We start from the raw sequence: 27757 nt of genomic DNA, 5'->3' as shown, positions 1-27757 counted from the left end.
TTTTTAACCAGCCCTGTTCGTGCTGTGCTACCGTGTTGCTGCTGTGTTGCTGCTGTATTACCGCCGCGTTACCGCCGCGTCTCAGTGACTTTGGTGTGTTACTTCCGTGTTGTTGCGGTATTACTGCCGCGTCACAGGCAGTGTTTGGAAAGAAATGTTAAGGTATGTTATTAAAGCTTTAAAAAAACTTTCTGTGTCCAGTCTTTCTTCGCTAATAACTCGCGTGCACACTTCCGCGTTGCTGCGGTACTACTGCTGCGTCACAGGCAATGTTTAGAAAGAAATGTTCAAGTATGTTATTAAAACGTTAAAAAGGCTTTCTATGTACTGTCTTTCTTTGTAAAAAACTCGTGTGCACGTGCGGCTTATACTCCGGTGCGGCTTATGTAAGAAGAAAAAAAGAAATATCCCTAAATTTTAGCTGGTGCGCCTTATAATCCGGTGCGGTTTATAGTCCGGCAATTACGGTACATGGATTGTGAGTTGACACAGGAAGGGAGGGGCGAGTACACAGACCGACAGAAACCATGACAACCTACATATAATAAAACAACCGGGGACGAGTCGTGACAATGTAGGGTTTTTCCCCTTTCTCTCATCCAGGTACTAACAAGGACCCTGCTTAGCTTCAGAGATTGTCCGTACTCAGGATAGTATGGTCATAAACTGGGATTGGATTGTTAATTTAGCATTCTATAGTCACTATCACCCCTGAAAACCCATGCCAAGTGGCGACGGTACTTGATGGCTGTTGTAAAATGTTCCTTTCACAATTGACGAGCAAAAAAATCATAGGATTGTCAGTTGGTTGTGAGGTACACCTTCAAAAATAAAAATTTAGATTTCCACGGAAAAAGGTTTGAGATTTGGTATGGTGTTCATGAGACCCATGTTCGAGTTCTGCTTTCTGTAACATTGACCATTTACACAGAAGAATGGAATGTGTAGGACGCGAACCCGGTTTTCCTGATCACGAGACAGAAACTACCGTATTTGCCGGTGTATAAGTCGACTCGGTGTATAAGTCGACCCCCTAAAATTCGACGGAAATTTACGATTTTATGATATATCCTTTGTATAAGTCGAGCTCAATTGTTGCATTATATTAAACTTCAAAATTCAATCAGAAATATGCGAAATTTATTGACGAAATGTGTTCAAATTCCGGGAGGCCGTGCACATGCGCAGTGGCCGGAAATAACTCCAGCCGAGCGGATCGGCTGTTTATAAGCACCGCGGAGGAGATCGCGGAGCCTCATTCGACTTCCAGCGGCCGGCGAGCTCGCGCACGCCGCCCGGCACCATCGGGAGGCCGGAAATAGCTCCAAGCCGAGCGGATCGGCACTTTATAAGCACCGCGGAGTAGATCGCGGAGCCTCATTCGACTTCCAGCGGCCGGCGAGCTCGCGCACGCCGCCCGGCACCAACAGGAGGCCGGAAATAGCTCCAAGCCGAGCAGATCGGCACTTTATAAGCACCGCGGAGGAGATCGCGGAGCCTCATTCGACTTCCAGCGGCCGGCGAGCTCGCGCACGCCGCCCGGCACCAACGGGAGGCCGGAAATAGCTCCAAGCCGAGCGGATCGGCACTTTATAAGCACCGCGGAGGAGATCGCGGAGCCTCATTCGACTTCCAGCGGCCGGCGAGCTCGCGCACGCCGCCCGGCACATCCGGGAGGCCGTGCGCACGCGCCAAGTGGCCAAAAATAGCCCCCGCCGAGCGGATCGGCTGTTTATAAGCACCGCGGAGGAGATCGCGGAGCCTCATTCGACTTCCAGCGGCCGGAGAGCTCGCGCACCCGCCCGGCACTTCCGGGAGGCCATGCGCACACGCCAAGTGGCCGAAAATAGCCCCCGCCGAGCGGATCGGCTGTTTATAAGCACCGCGGAGGAGATCGCGGAGCCTCATTCGACTTCCAGCGGGCCGCACAATGAGATGCATGAGAAACGGCCTTGGTTACCATCACATTTGAAGCAATGAATACGAAGTTAAATTTTATGTCGAGGTCGATTTTTTTCGGTCGATTTTGGATCGAAAAAGGTCGACCAATACATCGGCAAATACGGTAACTACAAGACAGTGAGAACTCACTCTCAGAACGGCAGTTATCTGTATTGGGCTAATACTGTGGACATACACTGGAAACAAATATTCATCCTCGAAACGACGGCATGTCGGCCGACGGGTAACATATTCGACTGGTGATCAGGCAATGCGGGTTTGACAGAGATGGGTACTCGAGTCACTGTGACTTGAACTCGAGTCGCTGTTTTGATGACTTGTGACTTGACTTGACAAAAAATGAAAAAACTTGAGACTCGACTTGGACTTGGAAGTTAAAGACTCCAGGCTTGACTTGAGACACGATGACTTGAATGACTTCAGTGTTATTTAGTTTATGTTTTCAGTTTGAATATAAAATTAATAATACATTTTAAAAAATAATATCGATAACACGGTAGGAGCGTAGGCTGAGAATGGCGTTGTCATGATTGGATCACTACCCTGTCAATCAATCAGTCATGCCCTCTCTACCTACCGAACGTGTTTATTGGAGAATCACGCCCCTTTATGTCAGACGTGCAAACATGTGAGCGGCAGCGGGAACAGCACCGCGAGTCATCACCTTTGGCTATCGCGATTACTTTTATGACGGCAAAAGACGGACAGCACAGTGCGAGATATGCAACAAAAATATGATATGCAGCCAGACGACAACTTCAAACTTTGTCCGTCATTCAAAGAGCCATTCTGCCAAGCAAAATTTGCAACTCAAATGTGTCAGACACTGTCGGCAGACGTTCATTTGTTTAGATTGAGCTGTCAATAAATCATTGTGTGAGGTAATTTCTTTTTTGTTTGATTCCATGGTGGATTTTACTGAATATCAGTAATTACAGTGCAAATCCAAATTATTGTCATATTTTTTAAACAGGTTCGACACATTAGACAATGATGATTACTTAAAGTTACTGATATCTTGTCTTTTCACTACTAAGATTAAATTAATTAATTTAATTAATCATCAAGTTTCATTAATTAAAACTAATGAAATTCAAGATGGCGGCGCGTGCACACGCAGCGGCCACTCTCTGTCCCGTCAGTACGGTGATTTGTTCGTCTAATGAGTGTTCGTCCGACAGTCTTATGTGTTCGTCTCGTCGTGCTATATCGTGCTACAAGTACAGCAGGCCGGTTCTGCTCGACATCGGCAGAAGTGGGTTTTGTGGCGTTCTGGACTTTGAAGCGGCGACATTAAAGGTGCTCGGACTGCTACGTCCTGAAACGTCGCCGACCTCGCCCACTATTCCTCCCCCGGTTGGGAGCCGTCGGAAACGGTGTGCGAGGAGGCAGAAGAAGGGCAAGCGCGGAGGCGTCCGGGCCAGGCTGGCGGCCAACCCAGCTCGCCCAGCGGTGCCCTCCATTCTTCTGGCGAATGTTCGATCGCTGGACAACAAAATGGATTACGTTCGCCTGCTGAGGTCTACGAACCGGACGGTGCGGAACTGCTGTGTGCTCGTGTTCACCGAGACCTGGTTGACTGATAACATTCCGGACTCTGCCGTGCATCTGGAGCGGCTAGCGTGCTATCGGGCGGACCGTGCCATTGTACGAGGGGGAAAGTCGCGAGGAGGTGGAATATGCGTCTACATCCGAGAAGAATAGTGCCGGGACTCTGTGGTGGTATGTAAGCACTGCTCGCCACTTGCGGAGTTTGTGATCATCAAGTGCCGCCCTTTTTACCTGCCGAGGGAATTTACCGCGATTCTGCTAGTCGCGGTATACATCCCGCCTTCCAACATCGAAGGCGACAGGATCGCGGCGCTTGGTGAACTGTACCAGGCTGTCAGTGAACAGCAGACAGCGCACCCTGACGGTTTCACCATCTTCGCTGGAGACTTTAATCATGCCAACCTGAAGTCTGTTTTCCCGAGGCTTCACCAGCATGTTACTTTTCCGACACGTGGAGACAGCTTCCTGGACCTAGTCTACTCTGCGCATAAGGGAGCTTTCAAAGCCACCCCCCTCCCCCATCTTGGGCTTTCTGACCATCTCACCGTTTTGCTTTTGCCCGCATACAGACAATTGGTAAAGGCATCCAGGCCGGTTCGGGGGCGGGTTCGGGTGTGGCCTGAGGGTGCCTCCGATGCACTTCGTGACTGCTTCGACACCACTGACTGGGACTTGTTTAAGCAGGCGGCCACCTACAACGATCGGACGGACATAGAGGAGTATACTGACTCTGTTTCCTCTTACATCACGAAGTGCATCGATGATGTGACTTGCTCAAAATCCGTCGTCACTCGCGCGAACTGGAAGCCGTGGCTGACAGGGGCTGTCCTCAGACTGCTGAGGGCCAGGGACAAGGCTTTCAGGGCGGGGGATGACGCTGGCTTGAGGACAGCGAGGGCCGACCTGTCCCGGGGCATCAAAGAAGCGAAAAAGGCGTTCTCGTGCAAGGTCTCCACCCACTTCAAGGACAGCAAGGACGCACATAGCCTTTGGCAGGGCATTCAGACCATCACAGACTACAAGCCCGCGCCGAGGAGCTGTGAGGGCGATGTCTGTCTGCTGAACGATCTTAACCGCTTCTTTGCTCGCTTCGACGCCCAGAACAGCACTTGCCCGCTGAAGACCACTCCCCCCCCACACGAGCAGCCCCTGCGCCTCTCTGCCGACGGAGTGAGGAGGGCGCTTGCCGCTATTGACACCCGTAAGGCGGCGGGCCCTGACAACATCCCGGGTCGAGCTCTGAAGGACTGCGCTGGGGAGCTGTCGGGTGTCTTCACGGACATCTTTAACGTTTCCCTGCAGCAGGCCATCGTCCCCTCGTGTTTCAAGGCTGCCACCATCGTTCCTGTGCCGAAGAAACCTGCACCGTCCTGCTTCAATGACTACCGCCCCGTGGCACTGACGCCCATCATCATGAAGTGCTTTGAGCGGCTTGTCATGGAGCACATCAAATCCGTTCTCTCCCCCACCATTGACCCTTTCCAGTTTGCGTACCGTGCCAAACGGTCCTCTGAGGATGCCATCTGCTCTGCCCTCCACTCGGCCCTCACCCACCTGGAGAGAAAGGACTCATATGTGAGGTTGCTGTTTGTGGACTTCAGCTCTGCCTTCAACACCATTGTGCCGCAGCGACTCATCTGCAAACTCGACGAGCTGGGCCTCAGTACCTCCCTCTGCAACTGGCTACTGGACTTCCTCTGTCAGAGGCCTCAGGTGGTGCGTGTTGGCGACAAAATCTCCGCCAGCATCACGCTGAGCACGGGGGCCCCCCAGGGCTGCGTGCTCAGTCCATTGCTCTTCACCCTGCTGACGCATGACTGCACTGCGACCTACAGCGACAACCGCATAGTGAAGTTTGCTGACGACACGACTCTGGTGGGTCTCATCACGAAGGACGACGAGACTCGGTACAGGTCGGAAGTTGACCTTCTGACCACGTGGTGCAGGGACAACAACCTCCTGCTGAACGTAAACAAGACCAAGGAAATTGTTGTTGACTTCCGGAAGGGTCACACAAAACACCTGCCGCTGATCATCGACGGTGCTGTGGTGGAGAGGGTGAGCTGCACCAAGTTCCTGGGGGTGCACATCAGTGAGGACCTCTCCTGGCCCGAAAACACTGCGTCACTGGCAAAGAAAGCTCAGCGCCGCCTGTACTTCCTGCGGAAGCTCAGGCATGCATGTGCTCCTCAGGCAGTCCTGTCTACATTCTACCGTGGCACCATTGAGAGCGTCCTCACCAGTTGCATCGCTGTCTGGGGTGGAAACTGCACTGAACAGAACTTGAAGGCCCTGCAGCGCACAGTGAATACAGCTGGTAAGATTATTGGTGCTTCGCTCCCCTCCCTGAAAGACATTTACACCTCCCATCTCGCCCCCAAGGCAACCTCGATTGCGAGTGATATGAGTCACCCAGCTCACTCTTTGTTTGACCTTCTGCCCTCTGGGAAGAGGTACAGGAGCCTGCGCTCCCGCACCACCAGACTCGCCAACAGCTTCTTTGTCCAGGCTGTTAGGACCCTGAACTCGCTACCCCCTTCTGCGTAGCGTGCGGCACTGTTGCACTATTTTCTGGACTGTCTGGTGTACGCTCACTTGCTCCTTTTTGCTCCTCTTATTTATTTATTTGTTGTGTTATTTATTCATTATTTATTCAGCATGCTGTTGTTGACTTGTTTACTTGATTGTCTATTGTGGGCCATGTCTTGTCACCGTGGGATAGGGGGGAACGAAATTTTGGTTTCTTTGTGTGTCTTTGGCATGTGGAGAAATTGACAATAAAGCTGACTTTGACTTTGACTTTGAAGATCGGATTCTGTGGGTAAAATTGCAATAATAAGGTGACTTGACTTGGACTTGACCTATTTAAGGACTTGACTTGACTTGCCCAAGAAAAAAATGACTTGGGACTTACTTGAGACTTGAAGGTTAAGACTTGAGACTTACTTGAGACTTGCACATGTGTGACTTGGTCCCATCTCTGGGGTTTGAGACCCGCTCTGCCCATCATTTACAAATTAAACAGAGTGATGGCCAAGCATTTCCAGCGCCATTCTTTTTTTGTCCCTTTCCCTCTCTGCACCGCCTTTCCTTTTCTTATTACCACGTTCGAAGTCCATAATCCTCACTTGCACCGCTCGCTAGCTACACACACCACAGCAGCCGGCATCTGACATACATAACGCCCCTTCCTCCACACGCACTCTGTGTGGTTGATACGGAGGGGGCGGGTGTTAATTGATATAAACCAATCGTTCTTCCCTCCTCACACGCTCCTGGCCCGAGTGGCTTAAGTGGCCTGGCCTGTCTCTCTGATAGGCGCGCCGCCGCACCGGCAGAATTAAAAAAAACAGAGACGCAGGCCAGCAGACCAATCCTAGGCCGGCGCTTTGGGAATATAACACCTGTTCTCCCTATGGTCAGTCCCAGCGTGCAACCGCCGAATGAGGTAAGGCGACAAGCGTCTGGTGATGGTCCTTACCACAGTTAAGTTAAAGTCCCAATGATCGGCACACAGACATCTGGGTGTGAGGAAATTTGTCCTCTGCATTTAACCCATCCCCGTGTGATTTTGATCCATTCCCTGGGGGAGTGGGGAGCAGTGAGCAGCTGCGGTGCCGCGCTCGGGAATCATTTGGTGATCTAACCCTCAATTCCAACGCTTGATGCTGAGTGCCAAGCAGGGAGGTAATGGGTGGGTGGGTGGGGGGCGTGTAGAGCGAGCGAGCGAGGGCAAGCGAGCAAGCGAGAGAATACGCGGTATCAGTTGATTCAACAATGAGGTGTAAGTTAGGTCACCTATCCTACAATTGTGCGCTTTTCTAAAAAGACACATTTTATCGTCCCACGACCATACACTGTCAACCATGAACGCAGCTGAGCAGACGGTAACGTGGCTCATTACGCTCGGGGTGCTGGAGTCTCCCAAGAAGAGCATCTCTGATCCGGACGCTTTCCTCCGGACATCTCTCCAGGACGGGGTGGTGCTATGCAAACTGCTGGAGCGACTGAAACCCGGGACGACAGAAAAAGTATGTGGAAATACAAACAATGCAAACATATTTCAATATCATACACAATTTAAACATAAAAACAAATTACCACGAACATAAATAACCTTTGTTTACTGGGGAAACGCTATGGCTTTATGTCATGAAGATCCGTAAATGAACTACTAGGTGTCAATTGTTTTAAAAGACATCTAAAAATATTTATTTCGAAATAAAGGCGTCCAACTGCATCATCCGCATGTGTGGTATTATGATCGACAGAAGCGTCTCGTTTGTAGCGAATCAATGTATTGTATTTAACGGTGTTGCGATCAGGAAATAAATTACATAAAAATCACAGTGAAACGAAATAAAATTACGTCTAATTAAGTCTGTACTTTGAAACCTCAACCGGAACTGTGGCTAGGCACTCATGCTAGTGATCACTACCAGCGAAGTGGCAAGTGCAACAAACCACGCTTGAATTAAAAGCTATTTCCGTGTAGAACAATTTTTATCTGTTTGTAAGTGCGGGGAAAATGTGGGTTGTATTCTGCTCTAATTGGGTGACTTCTTATGTATAGTTTTTTCAGGAACCGAGAAGTGACAGCGAGTATCAACTCAACATTAGCGAATTCATCAAAGGCATCGGGACTTTCGGCGTGAAGGTGGGTTACTTGTATTAATAATTTTATTAACATGCTGAAATGACATTTCATTATAATTCCCACCATTTTCAAATACCCGGTTTCCGAATATTTTGGTATTCAGGTGTGCCTGCATGCTCTTCAGGTAACGGATAGGTACGCACTGTTTGGCAGGAAATGTCACCTAAACGCGGAAATAGCACATTGAATGTACTCATTCAGTATAATGTGAATTACAAATAATGTCAATAATTATTTCCAGGGTTTCCGTTTAATGAAAATTTGAGACAGAGATAGAATTAACAGCACTAAGCACTAATAAAGTCGCCAGAGATAATGGAAAAGTGCAAATTGAATAATACAGGGTCCACTGCGGAAGTCCATAACGTCAGAAACGGGGAGGATAACCGCATTGTGGGAAAGATGAGGGGTGTGATAGGGTTGGGTGTGTTGGGGCGTGCTCAATGTGAACAACAAAAGATGAAGGAGAGGAGGCTGATGTAATGCTACATGTCATGCAGCTAGTGGATTTTCCAATCAAGTTGATTAAAAGTCGACCATGATGCTGGATGCCAAGTGCTCCATTAGTGGCAGCCTGGCTGACATCAGTGTGGTAATTCGTACAATTCTATCTGTCTCCAGTAGTGGAGGACTTCTAATATCTGCAGGGACTGATTGATTAAATAGCAATTGCAATCATATATTTTGGCCCTTTGGTAAATTATTCGAATTACTAAATTAAGGTCTCACGAGAATAGCTGTCCGGCCTCTAAATTGTACCTTTATGCTCTTTTCAATTAAACCGTCAATATTGAGTCTTTATTATGGCTTCCTGTGCTAATGGAAATGGTGATAAATTAAAGTAATGTGTTTTATGGCTACTCTTCAATTGTTTTGTGTTTAAAGCGGGGGAATATGTTGTAACGCAGAGCAATCAAATGCAGCACTCTAACTACTACTCAACCAGGCTACATTAATCAATGAGCACTACACTGGAGTGCACAGCACTGGGGTTCTGTTTTATTTGAACAAATTCAAAGTGCTATTAAATACATAATATTCATAAACCAAATGCAATATACATTAAGTGCTCCAGTCACACCTTGGGAATGTCAGTGTGTTTTTTCACAAGATTAGGTATTTTGACTGTGTCTCTGCATGTGTGCGCGCATGTTTTGTGTGTAATGGAGAGATTACCAGGGGGAGCTCAGACTTGGAGTAATCCCGCCTCAGACTGTAGATGGAACGGCATGCTAAACCCCAACCTAAACACTGTGCAAGCCATAGTTTGATGTGTATTCTGAGAAGAAAATGCAATTGTGTGATTGTGCATCCCAAAAAGATCATGATGTTGCATATAATGATTCCATCTTCTAAATTCTGCAGCCTTTTGAGGTTAATGACATCCTTCAGGGGCTGAACTTCACCAAGGTCCTAAACTGCTTGGTTGCACTGAACAAAGCCACTGAAGGTAACAGTGTTTACATAGATACTCCTAAATGTATTGTAAAACTATTATTTTAATTTAAAATGGCTCTTTGTTGTCCAGATCCATGTGTTTCTATTTGCGTGCCTCACTCCGCCACATTGAGGATTAAATCGTTTGATTCCGTAAACAGTCAAAGTCGTTCGTCCAAACTGCAACCGCCTCAGTATCACAGCCTTGTAAGTTATTACAGCAAATAGTGCTCACTTGATTAACAAACAGAGACAATTTCACATTCTGTCCCCCTATGGTGCATGTGCATTTTTCTCTCTCACAGGACATGACTGAGGGCAGTGGGTGTGGCCATTTTCTTTTCAAGGCACGCTTCCCTTTCCAGCAGACAAATGAGGACGAACTCTCTTTCTCCAAGGGCGACATCATTAATGTGAGCAGGCAGGAGGAGGGGGGCTGGTGGGAAGGCTCCCTCAACGGCAAGACCGGCTGGTTCCCCAGTAACTATGTGAGGGAATTGAAAGGAAGCGGTGGGTGCAGCAATGTCACGACACCTCTATCATCTCATCTGAGATTATGCAAAGATGTTCGAAACAGTGAAGGCTCAAACACACCCATTCTCAAGCGAGATGATACAGTTGGAAGTTGTGTTGTTCTTTTGGGAGAAAAGAAAGGCAGGAAGAAAAGGAAGGAAACTGGACTGACAAACAAAGCCAGGACGTTCCACGGATGCTGGTCGGAAAGGAACCTAGTCCAGTGTAGAGAACTGCGATTAGTGGAGGGGGTGGGAGGCTGTGACTAACATAACTTGTTTTTGCTGTGAGGCTGTAGGTTATCGTCATACATTGTCATTGACAGACACCAAACGCAGTTTATAGCCAGCCTCCTGAAACACACACACACACACACGCGCACACACGCACACACGCACACACGCACACACACACACACTACAGGATTACGGTATAATGGATCCGATAAAACGTCAATTCAATACTGAAAGTCTGAAATTCTGCTAAGTGCACTTCTGCGCTGATTATTTTTCTCCCATTTCCTTACTTTGCAGACAAGCCATTTGACAAACCAAAGTCTGTGACGCTGAGAAGTCCCCCAAAAGGTTTTGACACTTCTATTATCAGCAAGACCTACTACAATGTGGTTAGTATCCTATAGTCATAGAAGCTATTGTCAGAAGTGGCGTGAACTGATCTCTTGTCAATCACAGGACTGATACTTACACTAAAGCTGACAAAATAGGTGCCCCTGAGATGGATAAAAACAAGTGAATTTTGCTGCCTAACTCACTTTAAACAAACACAATGTTAATTTGAATGGCAGGTTTAAACTAGTCGGGTACATGCAACATATTGTAAAGGAAATTTTTGGAGTGACTTCCCCTTTTAAGTAGACGTCTCCATTAAATGAGGACATCGAGTAGCATCGCCGTCCCCCCCATTTATTTTATCTTTTCTCATCTCGCCACTCTAGTGATGTGAAATGATAAAATGAGCCCCTACTTGTACACTTGGGACTACTATATTTACTAAATATAGAAATAAACACTGTGCCATGTGAGGTTTTTTTTTTTGTGCATGTCACTCGAGGTCATGCTTTGTGCGCTTGCCAGCGCATTGCATTCATATTATAAGTCATTATTGATTTTATAATACGAATGAGTAAAAAAAAATAGATTTAACAAAAGATGAATTGGGCATCATGCCCTGTATGTGATCTTTATTTAGTGCACCTCATGACAAAATTAAATTGAGTAAATTCAACATAAAGTCTATAGTGGCTGAATAAAGGGTTAGGGGTTAAGGTTAGGCGGTGTTAAAATAATAGGGTTTTGGATTCAATTAAAAAAAAGAAAATAAATGACATCACTATAAACCATTTCAAATTTTTTTTTAAAATTAATGGGGCCTGTATCCTGTACAATTGATAATAAAAAATCTTTTAGAGCAGAAAAGTAAAAATAAATAACCGAGTGGATTGTAGTTAAATCAGAATTAACTACTAATCGCATTCAAATTCATGTTAAGTGGAAGTCGGCACAAACCTGCTATTATTTCAGTTGCCTCTGATTAAACCCAAATAAATGTTAGATGTTCAAATAGACTTTCCTGATATTAGTCTACTCACATTTTACAACACAATACATGATCCTCAGAGCTTCCAAACCATGAGAGGGAAGAGAAGTATTTCCATGTTTGCTAGTATTTAGCAGGACACATACAGACAAGGCATTCTTGCTGACATTCACACCTTTTTGGTACGTAGCCATCATTGAATATAACATGAAACACATGATTTTGCATGGTTGGTGGATGCTGGACTGACTGGGAGAAGTCACATGAGCTCATGGAGAACAGCTGCTTACAAAGAAAGGCCCGAGATAACTTTCAAACATAGAAATCTATGACTGTGAGACAACAGTGTCAAACTCATGACTTTCGCCGTGTATCTATTTTTAGTGTCTCTGTCAGCCCATATATGTCGTAACTTGTGATCTCGTAAAATGTCACAATCAATCCTTTTGTGTGTGCTCGCGTATGTATATGTGTGTGCGTGCGTGCTTGTATATGTATGTCTGTAATAATGTAGGTTATTTCTTCCGTTCCATTGGTTTCTGGGACAGCATTGCCTTAGGGTCGCTGCGCCTCTCTGTGTGTGCATGTGTTTTAAAAATGCAAGCTGCCCCAGTCTCCCCAGGCTTCCCATCTTCAGTTGGGGGTGGCTGAATCTACTTTACTAACAATTAGATGAACCTGCCTTGAGTAAAATGTCAACGAAATTTCTGCCTGTCCTCTAATGGATTCCTCTTAAAACAATGAAGTGCTGAGAGGCTTTTAGCTTTTATCTTGTTTCTCAGCTTTAAATTTTGTGTTGTGAAGGTCCTCCAGAACATTTTGGAAGCAGAGAGTGAGTATTCCAGGGAACTTCAAAGTCTTTTGGGATCCTACCTACGCTCTCTACAGCCGACAGACAGGTTAGCTACTTTTTCATTAATTTCAAGTAAATCAACATTATGCTACAGAATGCAACACCAATGAAGACACAATGACTGGAAATAGGACCAAAAGAGAAGTTCTGAATTATGAATGACACCCCCACCGATTCCTCTGCAGGCTGAGTGCTGTTGACATCAGCCACATTCAAGGCAATCTGGAGGAGATTTCAACCTTCCAGCAGATGCTGGTTCAGTCCTTGGAGGAGCATACAAAGTTAGTAGCTACATCTGTATTGTGTGCTGAGTATGCACCGATGTTACCATCGATGTTCAATCATATGTAGTGCAGATAAAAAGTCTACATAACCCAGTTAAAATGCCAGGATTTAGTGGTAGAAACAAATGAGACCAAGATAAATTATTAAGATTATTCCACTGTTAATGCGACCTATAACCTATACAACTCAATGTTAATAGCACAAGTGTGCACACCCTCTTAACTATATGTGGCCGTGTTCAGAATTATCCAGTCGCAGTTGAACTCATGTTATATGGGAGTCAGCATGCAGCTCCACCATTTCAAGTGCTTCGGATCTTCAAAGAGCCTTCTTTTTTTTGTTTGTGCTTGAAGGGTTTGTGCTCTAATACCTGTTAGGTTACGGATTCTAGTTATTGATCTGACTCCAAATTGCGATCAACACTTAACACATAAATTGCTATGTCCTAATCCACACACTGGCGCACCTAACAATTTTGCGAGTTCGTTCTGTCAAAGAGAAGACCAGTAGATCAATTAGACCAAATTTACCAATTATTTATTCCTGACAAAGCGCACTAATACAGGCCTGGGTCCCGGGTCCCTCACACTAAAACTCGTGCGTTTTTGTGACCACCAAAAGACGACACATTCTTCCGGGTTGCCCAGTTTTAAAGAAACACAATATGAATATTAAAGCATGCAAAATATTGTGAGATGATTGGTCGATGGCCATCTCCTCCCCGTCCAGGTGTCGCTGAGGTCAGGCGGTTGGGTTTTCCCCTCGAAGTCCGGTCTCATAGACGTGCTGTTGTTCTCGTTCCTTCACCGACCTTGAGATGGTCTCCTCCGGTACTCCCTATCCGGGCCTATTCCACAACACTTCGAAGAAAACAAGTTCATGCAGTTTGCCTGCACATTCCTCGGCCCCCACCAATCCACACGAGCACTCCAATACTAGATATGAATATGATTGTAAGTTTAACACAACCTTAAAAAATACGTTTGCAAACTCCCAAAAACACATTTTCCTTTATTCCCTCTCATGACCTCATTTATGAGGTCATCACCCGTTACTCTAGCAAACAGCTACCAGCGCGCTGTCGGTCCTTCCTTCCCCCCGCTGCTCATGTTGAGTCACCAGGGTATATTGGCCCATCGGTGGCAACGGGCCAACGGTTTTCTCGATCAACCGGACAGTGAGTGACCTAATACATGGAATACAACAACAATCGCATAAAATCATAACTGTAGTAAAAATAGCCACAGCAACAAGCACAGACATGATGAGGCCTTTCCAGCTTCCGAACGTTTTCATCCAATCAGACCAAATATCGGTGTGTAGGCCTGAATGATCTTTCATCTTTTTGTTCAGTGTCCTTAGTCCTTCCAACGCCTTGGTCAGTCGGCCTCCTGGTGCCGTGTTGTTTGGGATGAAAGTACAACATGCATCACCAAACATTCCACACACACCATGTTCCTTAGCCAATAGCATGTCCAACACAATTCTATTTTGGAACGCCATTAACGACGTTGCAGCCAATTGTTCATGAACTGCGGCAAATGATTCAGCTGTATAATTACCCAGTCGTTGGACATTGTAATGAAAGTAATTAGTACGGTCTATATTTTTATTGGGAGTGATCCATAGGAAGATACTTTCGAATCCCGAGGACACTTGATTAACGAGTTTATACTTCTCTGGCACACCACTGGACACTCCTATAGTGTCAATATATGTTGGATCGTCGTCGCTCAACCACGGGGGCAAAACGTCTCTTTTGGCTTGCTTCAGGAGCCCCGCCAGTGGGGACTCCAGGTTCCAATTGAGATTCTGTATTTCAATGGGGACAACCACCACAGGGCACAGATACCTGATGCATTCTTCGGCAAGCGATCCTATAATTTGTCATCGCCACACCACAACCAGATGTCACTGGTCTTCCTCTGGTCCTTCCATCACTGCTGGGTGAATTCTGGCATGTCCTGTTAAAGCTTGAAAACAAGTAAATTTGGAAAAAACTTTGTATATCACAATTACAAATTGAAACCTACTCACCCATTTCTATTTTACCACTCCCCCCTTTGACACATTCACCCAATGTGTCATTACGTATCAAAAGGAACCTGCAAAGCGTCCCCTCTCATCACCACACTCATTGTAGCCAGGCCCGCGGAACCTCTAGGTACCATCTGGGCCCCGGGACCATCACCCCAAGTCCTTGAAACTTGACTGTCCACCACACACACTCGGCAACACAAACAAAAGTCATCGCACTCGTGTCAGTGAGCTTATAGCCCGGCTGACAGCGGACATTTGTACACACAAAAACAGACATCAAGTATCAAAATAAAAACAGTCATAAAATGAATCCTGGCGCCCGCGGATCATGTCCTGAAAACCACGTCATCAACAAGTTTATCATAAAAACCAAAAGGGCAAGGGTTAACATATTCTTGTAAATCCAACACAAACTTTCCACGAATGCAATCGACAACCTGCAAGAATGAAAACAAGTTACGCAAGCAACGCGCAATCCGCTCCTTAGCTGGTGGCTGATGCTGCAAAAAAATCAAGTCACACAGAAAAACAAAGCAGAGCGTGCTATTGTCGCAAACACGTTCAAGCGTCAAACAATTGGTCACTGTCCACCTAGTCCGTCACCCCGTCGGGTGAGCTCAAAGTCGTCACACGTCAAATCGTCCAAAGTTTTGCTGTTCGATACTAGTTCTGTCTTGTCTGACCATATCACTGAAATGGGCCTTCTCCATCACACCGTTTTGTTGTCGATGGTGCCCCTGATTGATCATTGAGCCATGGTTCCGGTCAGAACTCATCACTTACCAGTTCCAGACCCTCCAGTCTGTACCACCCCTTCAGGTGAGAGGAATTTTATCCTCAATTGCAAACACATCACCCCAACTTCAGACCTCTCTGGCCAATCATACTGCGCACACACAGTCATAGATGATCTCATGCGCACGCACCCATCCACACACTCGCAGACACACACATCCGTCTCTATCACTCAGCTCTCCTCCCACACTAAGCAAAGTTAGTATGTTAGTGTGCAGGCAAACATTGACTCCTAATAGTAACTCTTCACATTTGGACATACTTGTCAACATGACCTATTGTAAAATCTCCAATTCAATTTTCCATAAACTCGCCCATCAGATTCATCGCAAATTGTCATATATGTCTATCTGGGGGGGGACGACTGTGGGACCCGCGTGTCAGGGGAGCCTCCATAACCTCAGATTGCTCCTACAAACTCGATCTCTATTAATTATCCTAATTAAATTCAATAAAGATGGGTCCGACTATTCCCTCTGGATTTTTACATCATCATTTGGCTCTCCCCCTTTTTCCTGTTGTCTAGCTCAAATATGTTTCTCAGTCTGCTTCTCTTTATTGCCCCTCTTGGCGAGTCTAACTCCCCCCTTTTTCTCTTCCTAAAAATCCTGCCTGTCACACCATCCAGCACCTCTCCCTAGAATGGGCAGTTTTTAATGTAATTTACGTCATTGCTGTCCAGATCTTCTATCCTCAATCTCCCTTGCTGTCAATCCCTGTTAAAATGCCAAAATGCCCCTCTTCCTCTTGACTGAATCCACTTTAGTCCAAATGTCCTATTCTAAAATGTATCTAACTCAACTTCTACTTCTTAAGCCTGACGAGCCAAAATATCAGATCTCCCTCTTGTTTCTTACCGTTTTAGCCTATTTGTTTTATCCAAATCTGTTCAATCTCTGACTATGATGCTTTTCTCTGTAGCTCTACGCATTATTCAATTTTTTATCAAATCTCCTCAGTTCTGTCAAACTCAGTGCACAATGAAGCTCTTGTCCACCTTGACCCAAGCTCCACCCAGTTTGGTAACGCCACAGCAAGGAGTGCGATTTGGCCGTCGGACACTTCCAACACCCCTGCGTCCCAGAGGCCACACAGAGTGTCTTCCATGCCTTGGTCCGCCTCTTTCGGCCAACGATATTGAGGCCGTTTGATAGGCTGCGTCTCATCTATTTGGAGATCAATAGGAGCCACCGAATGACAAAACCCGACATCAAATGGACCCTGGGACCACAGTGTGTCGGGCAAGGCCGCCAGCATTACTTCAGCGTCCTCATGATCAGTTAACTCCCTACCGTGTGTGCGGGACACCAACATCATCTCCAGCAATCCTGTGTCTGCCATGGGTTGTTTAATTTGGTATGCATTCTGAGACTCAGACCAGTACAAATTAGGAATGTGAGTTTTCCGCCTATCGGTCTGTTGCAACAACTGCTTGACCATTGAGCCCAATTGTCTGGCCTCGTGTCCTGGGGCAAGAGCCAGCGAAATGTGTGGCACCCCTTTCTCTGTGATTTTGAACCACTGCATTTGTTCATATGTCAATTCAGTTGCCGCTGCGACTCCCTCTTTACCAATCAAAATGGATGATGAAGTTAAATCCCACATGTGCCCTTCAATTTCTTCAAACAAATCATCACTTTTTCGGTCATAATATAGAGTGCAATGCAAAGGATCAACAGGTGGGTGGTATGGCGCCAGTGAGCAGATCCAGGGCTTCCACAGTAGGTAGGTCGAGAACACACCGCCACCAGCAGGGGTCTCTGGCTCCAGCCTGGCCCAGTAGATGGTTGCAGTTTCTGCTTCTGCCGGTAGGGGCGCCATCAGCCACTGACCATGTTGATGTAGCTGCTGTGAGCACTGGATGCTGACGCCATCTGGAAATTGAATAATCACTCCCTCTGGCCCACACAGAATTCTGGCTTGAACGGCTGACAGCAAGTCCCTTCCCATCAAATTGATCGGAGTGTCTGTGGAATGGATGTATTTGTGCCACAGTCTACACCCTGTCCGGGTGATCACAGTTTCAAGTGGTTTGGTAAAAGGCAGAGTACGTGGTTGTCCCGAGAAGCCGACTAAAGTCGTTGTTTTCTTTGACAGTGAGGATACAGGAAGGGCAGTGTTTATTGATGAATAAGTTTCTCCTGTGTCCACCAGCATCTTCACAGGTTTTCCTTCCACTGTCACATGTTTTCCGCCGAGCCACTGCTTTCCTGGCTCCCCGGGCAGCCTTATTCAAATTGTCCACACCAGAGATCATCATGTTGGTAGTACTGACCTTCGTGCATTTGTGGGCGGGTGGCTCCGCGTGGTCGATACTGTGGGCATTCTTTTGCCCAGTGGTCGGTTTCGCCGCAGATGAAACATGCGTTGGGCGAATGGGGTTTGTATGCTGCCCTCCCCGGGTAAGCAGGTGCACTCCCTCCCCGGCCTCTGTATCCGCCCCGGAACTGGCCCCTTCCGCGCCCCACCACCTGAAGAGCCTGTGACATTTGCATTTCCTTTTTCTGTGATTTAGACTGTTTAGCTTCACCATGCATTTTTGCCAACTGTAATTTCAACAACTGTTTAGACAATGCGTCTGTCTCGTTTTCAACTTTAGCTTGTGACTCAGTGAACATTCTGCAGTGATGCAAAAGATGACGTTTAAATCGTTCTTCGGCACAAACCAGAATGTCAGGATCTGACATTAGCTGCTTCTTCACATCTGGCGGAAGTCCATCCAGCAGCGCCGTTCGGAAGAGCACCTCCGCCTCGTGCGTGAGAGCCGGATGGCGACCTGTGGTTTCAATCCAACTCTCCACACATGTTACATAATGTTGTGCAGGTGACATTTTCGCATCATAAGGAAACATAGTGGGGGCCAGATCGGTGGGTTGTGGGAAAGTCAATTTAATGTTTTCAAACAGGGGCGCTGCTACTTGTGGCAAGGGCACCTCCCTCCCCAGTCTCGCTGTGCCTGCTGCTTCCTCAATCGCCTGCAGTTGCACGAGAGAGCATGCTCCTGCCAACATCTGGCGCATGTCACCGAGTGTACAGCTCTGCCCACTCATCAGAGCCAAAAATTTGTTTAGCCACACCTTGCCTCCTCTGTGAAGTGGGGGCATCTTTTCCATCATCGCGGTCACATCACGGAGCATCATGGGCTCGTAGTGCTGACCGCCCGATGTGGTCACCAGCGGACACATCAATTCATTTTTCTGCACCTCGGCCTGTGTCATCTGTCCCTGACCTATGTCTTGACCTCTCAAACGTTATTACCTGTGTCATGCTTGCTCAAAAATGTGCCTTAGAATATGGTGCTGTGAATTTCTAATCTCCCCAATCAAATTGGATCCCGCTTCTCAGCTCTTCTTTCTCATGCTCCTGTTAGCCTGCAATTGTCCAAATCAAAAATGTTATTTTCTTTTAACTGTCTTTCTTTTGAACCTCTAAATCGCTCGTGTTGCTAACCTAACCTAACCTAACCTTAAAGAAAGGACAAACAGATTACTCCCAATAGCTCCTCATTATTTACGAGTTAGCCCCCCTTTCTTGAACATTCTCTGATTCATGCTGTCTTCGTCCTCACACGCCGCACCCACACAGGGTGTGCACATAAACGCACACACCGAGCGCGCACAAAACCGCACGTACACACACACATACAAAGGGATTCGAATCCATCTCTCATGTAGCTTCTTTGCCACTTTCTATCGGTCAATACCACTCACAATTTGCGCATCCACATCAGTATATACATTCCTTCAATCTCACTGCTTCAAACATTCACTGAGAAACTCACACTGTCCCTGCCCCGCCCGGGCCATAGCACCCCCCCGTGCGAGGGGGGGGTCGCGGCATCAATGTTGACCGGTTACAGGCTGGCCATTTCCTGCAACAATCATGATGCCGGCCCACCGCCCGCACGAGCATAGCACAGGCCCACGCGCACAGCCCAGACCCGCGACTACGCGCGAGTGCAGGCACGCTCATCAGTCTCAACTTCTCAAAGGGCAGGCCAACTTTGCTGTTGCGCCCTTCATCATGTTCACATTCGACATCTTTCAATGTCTTCTACACAACATTTGTTGTCTCTTATTCTCATCCTATCAAGCCACCGTTCTAGTAACTTTCTGCCACACACGTCTTATTTTCTCTATTGCACACACGCCCTATTTTCTCTACTGCCACACCTTGCTCATCTTAGTTTCTCTAACCAACTTAAACACACCATTGTACACTTCTCAATTTCCCTATTATCGCTCAAAAGCCTCCTAAACATTCTCCATTACTGATTTCTTCCATAGAACACACATCTCACTCACACACACTCATATACACACCCACTCATGAGGATCCTCTGCGCGCACACACACTCTCCCCCCAATTTGGTTCATTTTGGATATTTTAGCGGTCTGATCTCTCACAGGAGAAACTGTTACCACCGGATATTTTTTGGGGAGGCCTCACTTCCCCCCGGGGATCTCTGAAAAACCCCAGCTATCTGAATACGATCGTCACCGCACCCTTGTCCGCCACGACGAAGAACTAGGTCCCTGACCTATCCGTAGTACGCGTAAGTCCCTGACTTTACCGTACACGTTACACACGTAAGTTCCAAACTTATTCACCGTATGTATCTTCACTTCATGCACATATTTACTTATTTGATCTGAACGACAGTCTCCTCTTAAATTTCCTCTTTCAATTTGCAGCATTTCGACTTATAGTAACAGGTATTCTGCTTACCTTATCGGTGATGAGCTCAGGGTTTAGGAGACGTCGTACCAGCTCAACGTTGTGCGCTTATTCCAAACGGTTCGCCGACCGGGAGACAGTGTCCCTGACACTGTCCGGTGTCTTGGCTAAAGACCACGAGTTGTCAATTACCCTTCTCTTGACATCACGTCCGCGGTCACCAAGAAATTGTTAGGTTACGGATTCTAGTTATTGATCTGACTCCAAATTGCGATCAACACTTAACACATAAATTGCTATGTCCTAATCCACACACTGGCGCACCTAACAATTTTGCGAGTTCGTTCTGTCAAAGAGAAGACCAGTAGATCAATTAGACCAAATTTACCAATTATTTATTCCTGACAAAGCGCACTAATACAGGCCTGGGTCCCGGGTCCCTCACACTAAAACTCGTGCGTTTTTGTGACCACCAAAAGACGACACATTCTTCCGAGTTGCCCAGTTTTAAAGAAACACAATATGAATATTAAAGCATGCAAAATATTGTGAGATGATTGGTGGATGGCCATCTCCTCCCCGTCCAGGTGTCGCTGAGGTCAGGCGGTTGGGTTTTCCCCTCGAAGTCCGGTCTCATAGACGTGCTGTTGTTCTCGTTCCTTCACCGACCTTGAGATGGTCTCCTCCGGTACTCCCTATCCGGGCCTATTCCACAACACTTCGAAGAAAACAAGTTCATGCAGTTTGCCTGCACATTCCTCGGCCCCCACCAATCCACACGAGCACTCCAATACTAGATATGAATATGATTATAAGTTTAACACAACCTTAAAAAATACGTTTGCAAACTCCCAAAAACACATTTTCCTTTATACCGTAATTTTCAGACTATAAGTCGCATTTTTTTTTCATAGTTTGGGTGGGGGGCGACTTATAATGAGGAGTGACTTATATGTGAATTTTTTCAAAAATTTTCCCCCCAAAAAAGTGGAACCGCAGTGTAGCAAGAGATTACTGTAATTTTAATTTGAAGTGACATCAGCAGCGCGGCGCGGCAGTTGGTTACAAAAAGGACAAAGATTGATTACGGGATGACGAAGATGACGAAGGGCCCCACGTACTACCGGCATCATTAGCGGCTTTGTTTCTAAGTGACACGGAGGACGAAGAGTTTGAAGGATTTAAGGATTTGGAGTAACACAGAAGGTTTGAAAAACTATTATGGCTTTTACGCATGCCCGCTCCTACTCCACGGAGCTCTCTTTCACCTCCGTGGATAGAAGTCGGGGGCCGGCGCTCGGCCGGGTGGCTGTCTAGGGACGGTGGATGGGGCTCGGTCATGTCTTTTACGCACGCCCAGTCCTATTCTATGGATCTCTCTTCCACCTCCGTGGCTGGAAGTCCACGGCGCCACACGCCTGGAAGTTTGTTTTGTTAAATAAAGAGCCGTTTACCAAACCCACGTCTTTCCTTGTACTTTGTTAACGCTACAATATAGTTATATACTAGATCTGTGGAATAACGACGAGGCTGACGTCAGGGCGCAGGCGCATCGTTGTTGACAAAGGACGAGGAATTTGAGCAATGGATTTAATGATTTAGAGTTCACAGATGGTTTGATAATATTATTGCTTATATAATAGTTATTTGATATCTAATTTATATATCGTTATATGGGCCTGTGGAATATTTTTAAATGCAAGCGCCGTCAGCGGTACGCACCCATTGTTGACAAAGGACGATCGATGGATTTAATGAATTGGAGTGACACAGATGGTTTTATAAACGTGTTATTTATGTAATAGTTTTTTAAAATAACTCTGAATGTTATGTCAGGCCCGTTCTCAGCTCTTCGTTTGTGTTTATGTCACGTTAGCATACCTATCGTTTAGCCTGTTGTTGCTCGTTCATGTCTGTTCTTGGTGTTGGATTTTGTCATACATTTCCCCCCAAAATGCGACTTATACTCTGGAGCGACTTATATGTTTTTTTTCAAGTTATTGTGCATTTTATGGCTAATGCGACCTATATTCCGGAGCGACTTTTAGTCCGAAAATTACGGTAACAATTTCATACCTTGAAAATCTGCTATATTCTTAGAATAAGGAGGGGTGATTGCAGAATTTGGGGAAGTATGCAATGGTGATTGTGACCTATCACTATTATTTACTAATATTAAGCGATAGCCATTGTTGAAGGAGGAATGGAAGTCAGCTAACGTTACCTGCGCTAGCATTTACACGTTCCCACTCACTCTGTCCTGCGCTTTCAAAAGCCTGCCTCACCTGTAGCTGCTGTTTCCTTTGGTTCAATACATGGCCCTCATCTTTTCATGCATGAAACTAGCAAACCACTTTGTCCTGATTGCTGATTCAGCGCACACTCTATTCTAAAGTTTGACCAATAGAATCTTAGGGAAGAGGTTAAGCAGGTTTCATAGGCTATGTGCATTAGTTCAGTTTACTGTCTCTTTTTGGGTTAGTCACTTTGGTTAAAGAAGATGAAGAAAAAAAATCAATAGCACCACATCTGCCTTAGAAAACAGCTGGCCAGGCAGGCATATGTATATGTATGCCCACTGGCCAGTCCAGCGCTGCCTTTGTGCCATATTTTCTTCCTCACTTGATGTCTTCATTCATATTATAATACCTTGAAAATTCTTGTGTATGCTTCTGAATGATAAGCCTTTCATCTGTGGTATCCTGCTGATGCCTTAGATGCCATATCATTTTATGTGGCCCACAAAGACAAGTTGTACATCAAATTCGTGTCATTATTCGAATTGCAAATTGTTTTCACTTTTAATAATAACTTTTTTTTTAAATATATAACCAGTTTTTACTCATCTGATTTGAAAACGAGTTATTTGTCAGTTTGTTTTGTAGCTTTTACTGGATATAATATGAGGTGCTCATACATTTATTTGGGTTTACAGTCATAATGGCCCTCCGAAAGAAGCTATGACTACAATGCGGCTCGCGAAAAAAATGAGTTTGACACCCCTGCCTTAGAAGCTCTATGCAGACTACGAATTATGCGTCTGATGTGACTACAGAAATATCAGGAAAAGCCTACAGATGTATGTAGTTAATCAGAAGCGAATGGTGATACACGTGTACTGACTCTAATTTAACATCTAGTATCATCCATCCACCCCGCCGTCCACTGGTCCGTCCATCGGTCTCCCTATAATGTAATAATGTTTTAAACTTTTTGTGTTATGGTGCGTGATATCTGATGTTAGATTTAAGCAATGTAATGCTTTATCAATAAACGTGGTTTAATCAAATATAGCCAATGTGCTATGATATCCGTATGTATTTTTTATATAGGCTTCCAGAAAATCAGCAGAGGATAGGAGGCTTCTTCCTGAGTCTAATACCCCAGATGAAGAATCTTTATGTGGCCTACTGCTCAAACCATCCATCTGCTGTCAGTGTACTCACTCAGCAAAGGTCAGAAACTCCTTTTATAAGAGCATTTTAGGGGTAACTCATAATCCTCGGACAGAGAAAGATGGAAAGAGGTTTCAGAAACATGTTGCCTCTTTTGCAGGGAGGAACTCGGGGAGTACATGGAAACCAAGGGGGCATCTAGTCCGGGTATTTTGGCACTGACCACCAGTTTGAGTAAACCCTTCACTCGACTGGAGAAATACCCAACCTTGCTCAAAGAAATGGACAGACACATGGAGGTACTTCTGTCCTGTTGATTTCATCCGATGATCTGTTACTGAGGAAACATAAAGCCACATTAAATACCTTTCTCGGGGGAACAAAAATCTTCTTGTTCTCAGGACCAACACCCTGACAGAGTTGACCTCCAAACTTGTATGGCATCATTTCAAAGCCTTGCTGTAAGACAAACACGTGGCCACCAGTCCACTCAAGTATTCCTGACCAAGCTGTGAAATGGTTCATGGAGTGCCGAGCCCTGCCTCTTTCTTCAGGTCCAGTGCCAGGAAGTGAGGAAGAAGAAGGACCTGGAGTTACAGATTTTGACCGAGCCAATCAGGAACTGGGAGGGGGATGACATCAAGACCCTTGGCCCTGTCCTTCACATGTCCCTAGCTTCTGTCTGCTCTCAGATCTGTCAGGTGATCTTCTGGAGCATTTTGATCACACACTGAGTTGCAACAGAGCACTGTGTGTGAAAGACACTTTGTTTTTTAGGAATCAAGTGAACGCTACCTTGTCCTCTTCCCTCATACGCTGCTCTTCCTCTCTGCAAGCATGAGGATGAGTGGGTTCATCTACCAGGTTTGCTTGAACACTATTTCCGGCATTGATATTCAATCAAGTAATAATTACAATAAACCTCTTACAGGGTCTTGAAGTGTTGCTGGAATGTTAAACAAATAACATTGTCTTTGCAGGGGAAAATGCCATTGTCAGGCATGCTGATCTCCAGAATAGAAGATGGGGAAACCATGAAGAATGCTTTTGAAATTTCTGGTCTGTCCTTGTTCTGATAATCATAGCCTTTAATCTCTTCTTTGCTCTTGTGCCCATGGCTTGGAGCTGCTCTAAATGTGTCATTGGTTTTCAAAAAGCGTATAGAAAATGTAGGACATCATTTACAGGTCTTGTATGCATATTGTGTGCTGCACAGGTGCCCAATGTGACCGTATGCAAGTGGCATGCAACAATCAGCAGGATCTGCTGGAGTGGCTGGACCTTCTCACCAAACACACGCACGCCCCTGCTGCAAACACTCACAAGACTCAGTCGGTGTGTCACACAGTAGGTCTGCCTTTCTTCTCTACTACAACCCAACTGAAGTTCATAATGGACTGCTCTCCTGTCTTTCCCTCCAAGTTGCCCACCCTGCCTGTCACCCCTTCCCGGCACTCAGAGTCTTGTGGCGGGAGCAGTGCCTTCCACACCCTCCCTCATCTTTCCTCATATGGTGCCAGCCCCATGTGGGGGGCCCTGGAGCCACCTAGTCCCCCAAAACCCTGGAGCATGAGCTGTCTTCGGCCTGCGCCTCCTCTCCGGCCGTCTGCCGCCCTGTACAAGGAGGTGTGCATTCAATGGCTGATTTAAAACAAGCCACTCAACACTTTGCGTTTGTGAACATTTTGTTCTGTCATGTAAAACCACTCCCCTACAATGTACATTCATTGTTTACAGGACCTTAACAAGAGTCCAAAGAATATGAAGAAGCTGCTTCCGAAGAGGAAACCTGAGAGGAAACCCTCTGAAGAAGACTTCACTTGCAGAAAGAGTAAGAAAGTTAATGTAATCAGAGATGTGTATGTAAAAAAAGCTTGTTGGGTTGACGAATCATTGTTTTTCAGGCACAGCAGCTCTCGAGGAGGACGCTCAGATATTGAAAGTGATTGAGGCGTACTGCACCAGTGCCAAGACACGACAGACCCTCAACTCCAGTGAGTCCCCGCACACTTTACGTCTATAGAGTGTTGTGAATATGCATGCTCACCTTTTAAGTCTTTTTCTTCTCAGCTTTCAACTCTAACAAGGCTTTTCTCTCTGCTCCAAACTTTTTCCATCCATTGATTCCTCCATTCTCCACTTCCTTTGCATTTTGTACATGACTGCTTTATGTTCAACAACCACTGTCCTCATTATAATTGTTATAATTTCTCTATTTTTCCTCAAATTCAAATGGATTACCCCCCCCCCCCCTCCTGTTTTTTAACCTTTATATTCTAATTTGTTTTGGGCCCACACCTTTATTTAATTTTGTTTTGTACCCCAACTTCTGCGGTTTGTGTTTTCCCGCACCATTGCCATCTGTATTCCCACTGCTGATTGCTGGTGCAGCCTGGCAAGGCACTGACCTCATGCACAACCATGTGCTCGCTGACTCCAGTTTCGTCGTTGCTGGCATCCCGGACACCATGCCGTGTTCCGACCAATCAGAAGACTCGGATTATGACAGTATCTGGACCGCCACTAGTTACAGGACTGCCTCATTTTCTTGTAAGATTTTGGTGTAACAAGTCAGAATATACTCTATGGCAAACTGGCTAGCTTGCCAATAGTGAGCCCTTTAGTATCCGCATCTTCTGTGTTTGGTTGTGTGTGTATAAATCGCCTTGCTGTTTTGTTTGGATATTATCACATGATCTTTGAATTAGAGAGAGCATAGCTGTCGCTGTTGGCTTGTTTTGATCAGGTTCCAGCAGGAGGGATGTTCACATGTTGTTCCCAGAGGAAGAGAAGATCATAGTGGAGGAAACCAGGAGCAACGGACAAACCGTAGTAGAAGAGAGGTGAGACGAGTGTGTGGCTTGTGATTCAGAAGTGGTCACACAAAGTGTGAGGATTGGTCGCTGTGTTCATGTCAATGCAATGCGGTGTTGCTTTGCTGCTGCAGGAGCCTGGTAGACACTGTATACAGTTTGAGAGATGAGGTTCAGGAACTCAAACAGGTGAGTGTGCGCTTTCCTAAGATAGTGGACAGTATTTGTGAGAAACACGTTTTTCTGGTCCTGCAGGACAACAAGAGAATGAAAAGGACACTAGAGGAAGAGCAACGAGCTAGGAAGGAACTCGAAAGGATCATCAGAAGAGTTTTGAAGAACATGAACGACCCAACCTGGGATGAGACGAACCTCTGAAACTGACATCACTTTGATACTTGGACTCTCTCCATGAGCTAATATCATGGAGGGAAATGAGGCGTCCCTCTCCCAAATTACCTTATAGGTTTTCAGCCATAGAACGAGGAAGATGACATTGCATCCTTGTTAGAACGGCCTTCATCAGGCAGCTGACTGAACTGACAACTGACAGATTATTTTTTTTTATACAGCTAAAGGAAATAATCACAGAGTCGGGTAATTGGTTTGTGTGGTCTCTAAACCAAAGCAATACAAGCGATGATTTTTACGATGCCAATTATGCAATTCACAAAATAATTTTGTTAATGTTGTTTTTCATATTCGATCCTGTTTTGATTTTGTTTTTTTGTATACTTGACCTGGATCACATGGAACATTGCCAGCAGACAAGGAAGACATTCCTTTTTTCAAAACTATAACAATGTTAACTGCAAAAATCTTTTTGCCATGCTAAAGACCTGAAATTTATAGGCCATATAATGCAATACAGGTGCAAATTATGTATTTGATAGCAGCTAATAATGACTTCCAACAGTCACACACCTCTATTTATTTCACTCATGTTTCAGAAAAAATAAAATTCTTCCACCGACGCAGTGTCTTCAGACATTTATATCAGAATCACACGATGTACATTGTACCTGGCTTCTGTTAGTTATGGATGAGTGGTTTAGGACTAATAGGACTTCTTGGAGGAGATATCTTAGATCGGCTAGAAATAGAAAATTACAATCCCAGTCAAGGCATGGCTCAAGACATTGCATGAAGTTATTGTTGAAATGAATGAAATGCTTTGAAGATATGATAATTAAATGAATTAAGGAAATTATGAAGGTTTACT

The 27757-nt window shown here is 45.7% G+C and overlaps 1 protein-coding gene and 1 long non-coding RNA gene across 7 annotated transcripts; one reads left to right on the top strand and one right to left on the bottom strand.

Moving 5' to 3' along the window:
• Positions 1-7249: 7249 nt before the first annotated feature.
• Positions 7250-27508, top strand: LOC148401349 (rho guanine nucleotide exchange factor 7-like). 6 transcript variants are annotated; one of them, XR_015857189.1, is made up of 22 exons: positions 7250-7544; positions 8087-8170; positions 9536-9620; positions 9699-9814; positions 9913-10117; positions 10654-10745; positions 12482-12576; positions 12716-12811; positions 23660-23782; positions 23883-24021; positions 24124-24183; positions 24277-24423; positions 24500-24586; positions 24703-24781; positions 24939-25069; positions 25145-25348; positions 25460-25553; positions 25627-25716; positions 26163-26272; positions 26469-26565; positions 26670-26724; positions 26791-26883. XR_015857189.1 is itself a non-coding variant. In XM_088369464.1 (22 exons), the coding sequence occupies exons 1-22, from the start codon at positions 7380-7382 to the stop codon at positions 26911-26913; spliced, it is 2514 nt and encodes an 837-aa protein (XP_088225590.1). In that variant the 5' UTR covers positions 7250-7379; the 3' UTR covers positions 26914-27508. The 6 variants fall into 6 exon arrangements, 5 of the variants coding, with proteins under 5 accessions (XP_088225590.1, XP_088225593.1, XP_088225589.1 ...); XM_088369464.1 differs by having other exon boundaries at positions 24939-25057; positions 26114-26272; positions 26791-27508; XM_088369463.1 differs by having other exon boundaries at positions 7251-7544; positions 26114-26272; positions 26791-27508.
• Positions 13336-17781, bottom strand: LOC148401350 (uncharacterized). The gene is made up of 2 exons (XR_015857190.1): positions 14853-17781; positions 13336-14788 (listed from the first exon to the last, which is right to left on the bottom strand). It is a non-coding gene; the product is annotated as an uncharacterized LOC148401350 (long non-coding RNA).
• Positions 27509-27757: the final 249 nt, after the last annotated feature.

Source organism: Syngnathus floridae, chromosome 2, assembly GCF_059516105.1.
Source record: "Syngnathus floridae isolate MCC-2025c chromosome 2, RoL_Sflo_1.0, whole genome shotgun sequence".
Taxonomy (NCBI): domain Eukaryota; kingdom Metazoa; phylum Chordata; class Actinopteri; order Syngnathiformes; family Syngnathidae; genus Syngnathus; species Syngnathus floridae.
Note: the sequence above shows the minus strand (reverse complement) of the source record. Positions and strands in the feature narration are given on the sequence as shown.